The following is a 9,332-nucleotide window of genomic DNA, read 5'->3' on the forward strand; positions in this document are numbered from 1 at the left end:
CTGCAAGAGTCTGCTAGCTCTTCCACGAGCTATAGCTGAGCCTAGGCTTGATCTCAATACCTTGCTCCATCTTGCCGATCAACTTGGAAGAGTGTGGCAGATTCTACCAATCGACATATTACTATTCGAGCCACTAATTTTGATGCTTTACAACTTCAAGACTTGCTTCTATCGGCTTTAATACTACTTGTTGGAGAGACCGGAAGAGTTTGAGTCCAATCAAGAGAAGACACTTGTATACAAATCGGAAGCCAATAAAGCTTAAAATTTGATCCGTTAAATTTTGAACCAAATCATCTGTATCAATCCATCTACCTTCCAATAATTATTCTATGTAAAAATAAACCCTGCACATGATCCATCTTCCTGAAGTAATTCATTATTCTCAATAGATTATAATATAGGAGTAGCTTGGCATCCTACATGACATTTTATAGAGTTAGTCTCAGTGACCAACAATACTCACAACATTCTCCATTTGGCAACACGTGATGATAATGTTTTTCTAGAAAATTTTGAGATATATTATCTAAGAAATTTATTACACTAACATAAAAGCAATAGAGCACCTGCCAAATTGCCCATCCAATCCTTGTCCAAAGTGGTATGAGGAGATTGATACCTTTCATTAGGATTGATCTTATCTTATAATAGATCTCATATTTTCTGGTTTTGCACCGCATTGTATTGAGCAATATCTGGTGCTTTGTAGTCTTTTTCTTTTTCTTTGCTAGAAATGCTTTCTACGAGTATTTATTCTTTGTCTTCATTTATCCGGAAAATTCAAAGACAACAACCCACTGGAGGACATTGCAACTATAAAGTTATTTTGGATGTTGCATGGCTGAAGGTAGAAGCCTTCAATATTGATCATCAAGTGCTAGTAAAACGATCACTTGGACACAATCAAATGATCACCTTTTTTAGGCTTATTACCTATACAACAGAGCTCGTACCATAAGCTACTATTGTAAATAATCATGGTCACAATTCTAGTTTTCATTTTTTATATCAATGTAGAACATGGCAGCGTTCGTATAGGAATTGATATTTAGGTTTTTTGGGGAAAACATTCGAAGAATATTCAAAAAATGCTAAAAATACAAATAAATGATAGAATATTGGATAAGTGAAGAAAGTTGGTGAATTATCTTATAAATAGGGAATTGATTACAAGAAATAGTTTTAATGTCAAGATGTTTGAAATTTAACTTGTCTTCTTGAACACATTATTGTTGTTTTTCATCTTTTAGAAAATAACCAAAATTATAGGTATATAATTGATCAAAGTAAACACGATACACTTGATGCCTTGAAAAAAAAAATGCAATGCTTAAGGTTGAGAGATATAAGCACCGACATTCTCAACGATCACTAATTAAGACTAAGTGGGGATAGTTGTCCATTATCTTATGATAAGTTACTAGGCATATCTCCTGATCGAGTATCTTTTTTAATTAGCAAACTTCTAATCAAAAATCATATATGGTCTATGCATATTGAACAATCAATTTGCTTCGGAAGCACCATTAGATATTTTGTGCCGGTAAGCAATTGAAAAAGTAACACACTCTATGTCATTGGCTACTCAACACTATGCCATTACATAATCAACTTGATGGTTCCTTGTCTAATTGGTATGCTTCGGAAATTCAATGGCTAATTTTGCATTTCAAAGGCCATCCATACTATCAACTTTGTTTCTTAATGACTTTCAAGTTACCTTCATTTACCTCGAAATTAACTAACAACTTGACATTATCCATGTGTCTATTATCATTAAAATTTTGTGCCTACCTAGCTAGGAGGAAAAGGAAGAGATGCTTGCGTTGCTACATTGTTCGATAATAGAAAGAAGACGTTTTCGATATACTAGAACGGACATGATAATTCCTTCCGCTTTTTTGAAGAAGAAGGTTCATACATTTATCTTCTCAACATATTTCATGATGCATAAAGTCAGAAACTAAAACCCTCATTTGCTAACTAATTAGCTGGTTAATTTTTTTTCCTAAACAATTCATGACTCATTCACAAAAGCAGCAGCAGCAGCAATAATAATAATAATAATAATAATAATAATAAAAGAAGAATACAAGAAAGAATGTGAAAAAGCGGTATGGAACAGTTAGCCACTATGGTCAAATCCCCCCAAGTGGAAGGTGGGTTGGGATTTGGGATGGCAGCTCCTCCTCTGATCCGGGCTGTCTAATCAACCAAAATGTTCCTAAAATAGGAGAAGGGGGTGTCTGCATTTGTCCCAATGATTGTGCCTAAATCCGTTAAAGGTGACAAGCAAGCACCTCCTTCTCTGGGTTTAGATCCTATAGGTATAGATAGACCCAGCCCCACCCCTCCCCTACAGCTAGCAGTAGACGAAGGAACAAAAGAAATAGCCTGCCAATACTACCAAGCTTAGCCTTAAGGTGGGAGCGGAGAGGAGTTTGCGAGCTCGTGGAGAGAAAAAGATGAGATGCAACTACGAGGAGAGGAGGAAGTATAGACGCGGAGGAGGAGGCAAGAGAGGCTGGCGCCGCGTTGGTAAAGGCGCAGTTATATACGAAGCCGGCAAGTGTAAGAGCCTTGGGTCGGGGGGCCAACTTTTACCCCCGTTGGAAACCGAGGAATCGTCACATCAGCGCTGGCTTTCACTGCCACCCACCCCCACCCCCACCCCCACCCCCTTAGATAGCGACAGCTGATTCCGACCCCTCCTCCCAACGCATGCATCCGTGGTGCTGCGTTCTTCGCCAGCCATTAATGTGGGTGGCTCGATGGATCGAAGGATGCCTTATGTTGGTTGTTTTATATGGATGATACCTCTTGACTTGATCTCGTTGTAAGCATGGCTCATGAACTGAGTCTTTAGTCAAGTATGTGTGATGTCAGGAAGGTGGTGGGATTTGTACCTGCTGGATCCACCCAGCAATGTGATGACCGGGTCTGATGGGGACTCATGCATGGTTTTAACAAAGTTTGTTTGTGGGTGGTGTATTGTTGATTTTGGCAACTGTTTTCGGCCTGCCCGGTCGAGATTATGTGGTGTAAGATCTGTACTTTAGTGATGGATGGATTTTTTTATCATAAATTTTCTCTTTTTTTTTTCTTTTTGTGACACCTCGTTTAGTTTTAGATGAATCTTGTATGATTGAATTCTGCTAGGTATTTTTCTTGCCAGCTCTCCAATTGATTGTCATATATCCAAGCTCTCGATCGATGCACCTGCCTTCTTGTTTAGGGTTTCTCTTTACTGTGACTTCAACTTAACTTCTGAATGTTAGGTTTTCAGGAAAGAGAGAATAATTTGTATTTGATGCATAAAATTTGACTCCATAAAAGATGGATGGAACATGAAAATGCTTACCTGGTCTTCGCACTTGTTCTAGATCATTATCGTCGCAAATGCACATCGGTAGGTGAAGAACTCTACTTAGTTAGTAACTTTCAATAGAAAACAAATTATTGCCACAAGCATTAATCATTGTTTTGGCTGCTGATTCTCTAATTTTATGTCTCACTACAATAAAAGTTAGAAAATATGATGCCGACGCACAACTTGCTACACCTGTCATGTTCATGCTACTATTTTTCATGTCTTCTATTCCTATAAAGCCGTTGATTAAATTTCAATGAGCAAAAATATATACTACTTTTCTTATTTTTATGCATGTAACCATGTTTATGTATTAGAATGCACTAGTGGCATGATATCCACAAGAAAGTTTGTTCTCCATTTTTTTTGAAAGTACTTGCCGACTTGCCATGGTTAGCGAGCCAATTACTAACACTCTAAGGTCTTGTTTGGCAAAACTTTTGGTAGGCTAGAAAGTAGTACTTTCTGATCCTCAAAAAAAAATTTTGAATGGTATACTAGAATTTGGTAAAAAATCAAAAAGTTGTTTTAACTTTGTGAGAAAACTCAAAACATCTATTTGAAAAAAGCTCTATTTTGGAGCTTCTTTCCAAAAGTGCTTTCTGACCAATGTCATTTTAGTTTTAGTAAAATTTTTCTAATGACGAAAATACCCACCAACAAATCTCATATTTACATCTTATATTATATCATATCATATCATAATATATTATTATAATATAAATATAATATAATATAATAATAAATTAATAAAATATTATGTTATATTATATACAATAATATTATATTATTATGGTAATAGCTATATTATGATAATGTAATATATTGTTATAATAACTATTAATAATGTAACAAAATAATATATTATATTATGTTACATTATATTCTATTCTATTATATTATAGTGTATTATTAGATTAGATTCTAATCCATTATATTATATCATATTATGTTATATTGTTATGCTACAGTATTCAATATTATATTATATTATATTATAATAATATTATAATATGTAATAATATGTAATATTGTGTTGTATTATACTCCACTATGCAATATTCTTTATTATCATTTTATCATACCAAAAGTATTTTTTTATTTTATTTTGATTACCAAATATATGTTAGACCTTCGCAACACTGTAGAAATATAGTAACCAAACAGCAACTAGCTTTTTATAAAAGCTCTACTTTTTGAAAGCTCTACTTCTAAAAGTTCTAAAAGCCTTACTGCCAAGAGCAATCCCAAATGGGGCTTAAGGCATTTAAAATCTCAACTTTGTTATTTTCTCAAAGACCCAAAAAGCCAGAACGATAAGATTGAGCAATTTACGCCTTAATTACCCATATCTCCTGTTTGTATGCTCAAGCATTTAGAAAGGCCACATGGATATTGATCAAACTTCCATTATTTGGTCCGACAGCCTCGCAAGCTCTTGCTGAACATGTTTCTTAAATTATTCCATCAATCACGAGGATCGTAAATGTGCTGCCAAGAAATTTAACCTGCATCGATCCATTAGCAGATCTTATTTTAAGTCATGTAAAAGGTTAAAAAGAAGTCTCTCTTCCCCTAAACAAGTAACCGCTTCTCCAAGCAAAAAAAGTCGAGTCCCTCATCTTTTACTTTTTTGGAGACATATCTCGCGAGAAATAGCAGGCCGTATAGCCCTTGTTTTCTAGTAGCCCGAGTGGGCACGGCCGTACGTTCCATGTCTGTGGGTTCCCCCGAGCATTATTGCTGGAATGGAAACCCTAGTCGCTATGTAGATTTTTCCCTTGGAATCTCCCTTCTTTTCCATCTCCACCACTCCCCCCATTCTCCTCTTCATAGCTGCTCTTCATCTCGTCTTCCTTCTTCTACCAGTGCTTCTAATGGATTTGGTTTCTCCCACTGAGCATTTATGCTACGTCCGTTGCACCTACTGCAACACTGTTCTTGCGGTAATCTCTTCAGTTCACAAACATGGAGACCAGCCCATGAAGTTCTTAGATACATCTACGGATGAAAGAAAGCCATCGAACTTCATCTACTATATGTGATTAGTTTTATTGTATGTAGTTGATATATAAGAAGCAAAGTTTGAAAAGTTTTTGAGAATTATCAATACGATCGCCTTCTCCTTTCCTCTCTCCGCATATATTTCTTGTTTTCCACCTAATTTATCTTCCTCTTGCGTCATAGGTGTACACCCTTGAAGCTCATTTCTCCTATGAAATTTTTAGAGTTGTATTTATGAAAGGTGAATTTTCTTCAACAATTTGACCGTGGTTTTTGACGTTTAATATATCATGTAGACATATGAGAAGTACTTCTGATTGCCTTTTCAATTGCTTTCAACATATATTTTCTTTTTATTTCATCCACTTCAGTTTTCTCATCTGCTTGTTTTGCATCATAAGAGCATACTTCTTCTTCTTCTTCTTCTTCTTTCACTTTCATCTTCTAGCCTAGACAGTGGACATGGGAAGGCCTATTTGAAACTATACTCATCTTTGTTTTGTTAGTACCGTCCTAGTTTAGATCACCCAGCTAAGGAATTGCAGTTGCCAGCTTGAGATTTCTTCTTGCCCTCTGAAAGAAAATCCATCATATTGATAACTCGATGCTCTAGCCTCTCTCTCTCTCTGTGTGTGTGTGTGTGTGTGGGTGTGAAGAAAAATCTCTACTCTCTTACCTTGTGGGAAAAATGTGGAACTTGCTTGGAAATAGGAACCTCTGAAGAGAGATCTTGATCTGGGAATGCTGTACATATACCCCCTCCGAATTAAGCAGCTCTCATGTCTTGAAGGCATCTTTGGTGGTTGCAGGTAGGGGTGCCATGCAAACGGCTTATGGACACAGTGACTGTGAAATGTGGCCATTGTAATCATCTCTCCTTCCTTAGCCCCAGACCCATGATGCAATCCCTTTGCCCCGCTGACCACCAGATGACATTTCAGGTTTGTTTACCTCGCGCAGTCTTCCTTATCTCTTTCACCCATTACTACTAAAACTAACCTGATGCTTCTAATATCATGTTGACTTCATGGTTATGCGTAACAGATATACTAATTTCTGTGATTCAGAATCCGATAAAGATGGTGCAAAATGGATCGACATATCTTAATATGAACCAGGAGTTTAATAATGACCTATGCAGCAAACTGCATAGTTTTTTATTTCTTTTTTTCTCTCTAAGAAATGACTTACTACATAGAGTTGCTTAATAGTTTACAGCTTGATTTTTTTTTTCCATAAGTTTTCTTTTCCTTTTTCTTTTCAATTAGCTTTTCTTCACTAAGTTGCATTGTAGTTCGCTTATCACTTCTATGTCATCATGATAGACCTTCATAATCCCATACTCTCTCTATTTAAAAGAAGGCACTCATTTGTATCAGTGCCAATGCTAACTTCTATGGACAGCACTGATATCCGGGGCTAGATAATGCTAGGTCATAGGCGTACTGGTTCCCTTTTTATATTTTTTGATCATAATACTTTTAATCTGCCTCCCAGTAAGAGAGAGATAGAGGTGCTTAATTTCATGTGCTATTGCTTTTCACTGTCAATTAGGGTTCCTGCAGCGACTGTAGGAGGGTTCAGCCTTCGCTACCGTCTTCATCGACGTCAAGCGAACAATTGATCCCCAAAGCACCATTTGTTGTGAAACGTAATATATCTCTATTTTTTTCTATATTTCTGCTGTTTTCCATGGCTATGATCTGTTCTGCTATCTATTTTGGTTGATTTTTTGATGGCAGCTCCGGAGAAGAAACACCGACTTCCTTCAGCTTACAATCGCTTCATGAAGTAAGAAACAAAGATGTCACATTACTACTTGTACTGTTAATTTGCTTCCCAGTAGTGCACACAACGTGGATAAGCTTACCATTAATTGGTTTTGAGCTCATTATAAACATCCTCGCATAACTCAGCTGACGAGTCTGCCGACAGGCATGCTGTAAGTAAGAGGCTCTCGAGCCACAAAATGCAATCGGCCATAAATTATATCTCATCGTTGCCATTTTTGGTGAAAACGCCAAGGTGAAATAGCAGTCGAATATTAAATAACAAGGCCAATAGGCTTAGGGGACTTGATTTTTTTTCATAATCAATTTCATGGACTGTAAGTTTCAACCAATCTAACTCGTATGCAACATGATTCTATATAATCTGAGGATCAGATAATTAAACTATATATTGTTTTCATCCAGTATTTTGGCATGCATTCTAATTATCTTCCTATACAAGTTTCCTCTTACTTGTCTTTCATTGTTCCTTTTCTTCTGAAATTTACATGAGAGCCTGCTCCTAATGAACTAGGACTTTCCCTAGTTCATTATGAATCAGAATGCCCGACCTCAAACTGGCTAAATGAAATATATGGTCCGAATGCTGAAAAACTATAATGTGATTTTAACAAACCCTTAGTTCAACTTCTTCATATAGAGATCCTGGATCCAACAAAATTAAGCCGTCATGGTAGCATCCTTCAATGAAAAAGCTATCACCGCTATCACGAGCTAGCGCACCATTAATATTGGCAATCTTTCTATTGCATCCGATGAAAGAATTTATCCATTAAGTTGTGTGATTAATTGTTCTGTTATTATTTTAATGTTTTTGGCCTTCTGAGGTTGTCGAATGAAACATGCTTTGCTGTCTTTATGCATACATACATACATACATACATACATACATACATATCTATCTATCTATTTATATATATATATATATATATATATATATATATATATATATATATATATATATATATATATATTGGAGGAGACAAAATATGTTTTGTTGGTTAACTTAACATTGGAGTGTGTTTTTGGCTAGCCAAACAGTTATGATGCTTCAATTGGAAGCTTACTAAGTTATGGAATAGGCCAATTACTCAAACTCAAATCACTAAAATTGGTGCCCTTGTGAGCAATTCCAGCAAAAGAAATGCATGCGAGATCATTATTGGGAGTGCAACCAACCACAATGTTCATTTTATAGCTTCATTTAGAATCAACAGAATTCTTTAATCATGATAGGGAGGAAATACAGCGTATAAAATCTGCCAAACCTGACATTCCTCATCGAGAAGCATTTAGCATGGCTGCAAAGAATGTAAGATACCCTATTGACATTGGTTTCCAAATAACAAGACATTAATTAGCTGGTATTGACCCATAACTATTTCTTATTTCTGTCTTATATTTTGCGCTTTTCTTTTTATCCCCTCATGATCCGCAAATTATAGTGGGCTAAGTGCGACCCACGCTGCTCGACAAGTGTTTCAACCTCTGATAACATTGGAGCAGTGAGAACAGTTGCCCTTCCACTTGTAAGCGTCGTAGCACCCTTCTCTCTCTTCTACAAATAGCAGTATTTTAGATGGTTTCATATCATGGCTGACAAATTCTTTTTGGGCTGAATGGTGCAGGAAAGAGAAGGCCTTACAGTGGAACGTTTTGATGTTTTCGAGCAACTGGAGCACAAAGACTAGGTTCCTAAGCTCTTTAGATTACCTAATCAACACATCAAACCTTTTGTCTTGCTTGAATTGATGTGTTTTATGGTGTATGTTTTTTGATGGAAATCTTCCCTATGTTATATGAAACGCTGGCATAGTAGTATGCAGTAATTGATGTTATGAGTTGGAACCCATATTGATGTTTCACTCAGTCACTTGCTCCTCCTCTCCCCCCACCCCCCCTCCCCTCTCCTCTCCCTCACTCTCACACACATACTCAGAGAGAGAGAGAGAGAGATTGAAAATAAAGGACTGTCACTGGTATTATAAAAGATTAAGTGATCTTCCATTATCGAGAAAAGTTAAGATTTCCTGAGGGGAGATTCAGGTAGAACTCTTGTGTTTGTTCAAAATATGTCAGGTCATCATAACAGTCATTTGATAAAACTAAGGGTGAAGCTCATAAGGAGATTCTGAAGAGGTGTACATTGATGCAAATTAAAGTAA

General features: G+C 36.4%; 1 protein-coding gene across 2 annotated transcripts; it reads left to right on the plus strand.

Moving 5' to 3' along the window:
* Positions 1–5,102: 5,102 nt before the first annotated feature.
* On the plus strand, positions 5,103–9,030 carry LOC103699529 (protein DROOPING LEAF-like). Of its 2 annotated transcripts, XM_039127559.1 has the most exons (8): positions 5,105–5,429; positions 5,561–5,618; positions 6,187–6,318; positions 6,932–7,028; positions 7,120–7,168; positions 8,404–8,479; positions 8,613–8,696; positions 8,796–9,030. In XM_039127559.1, exons 3-8 carry the CDS (start codon positions 6,211–6,213, stop codon positions 8,856–8,858), a joined length of 477 nt encoding a protein of 158 aa, XP_038983487.1. In that variant the 5' UTR covers positions 5,105–5,429; positions 5,561–5,618; positions 6,187–6,210; the 3' UTR covers positions 8,859–9,030. The 2 variants fall into 2 exon arrangements, with proteins under 2 accessions (XP_038983486.1, XP_038983487.1); XM_039127558.1 differs by lacking the exon at positions 5,561–5,618 and having other exon boundaries at positions 5,103–5,319.
* Positions 9,031–9,332: the final 302 nt, after the last annotated feature.

This window comes from Phoenix dactylifera, chromosome 6 (assembly GCF_009389715.1).
Source record: "Phoenix dactylifera cultivar Barhee BC4 chromosome 6, palm_55x_up_171113_PBpolish2nd_filt_p, whole genome shotgun sequence".
Classification (NCBI taxonomy): Eukaryota; Viridiplantae; Streptophyta; class Magnoliopsida; order Arecales; family Arecaceae; genus Phoenix; species Phoenix dactylifera.

Bases quoted from the DNA above. Each gene is read 5' to 3' on its own strand.
- LOC103699529 (XM_039127558.1), top strand. From the start codon at position 5,251: ATGGATTTGGTTTCTCCCACTGAGCATTTATGCTACGTCCGTTGCACC. The intron at 7,029-7,119 runs GTAATATATCTC...TTTTGATGGCAG, and splicing joins AGCACCATTTGTTGTGAAAC to CTCCGGAGAAGAAACACCGA. The intron at 8,480-8,612 runs GTAAGATACCCT...CGCAAATTATAG, and splicing joins TTAGCATGGCTGCAAAGAAT to TGGGCTAAGTGCGACCCACG.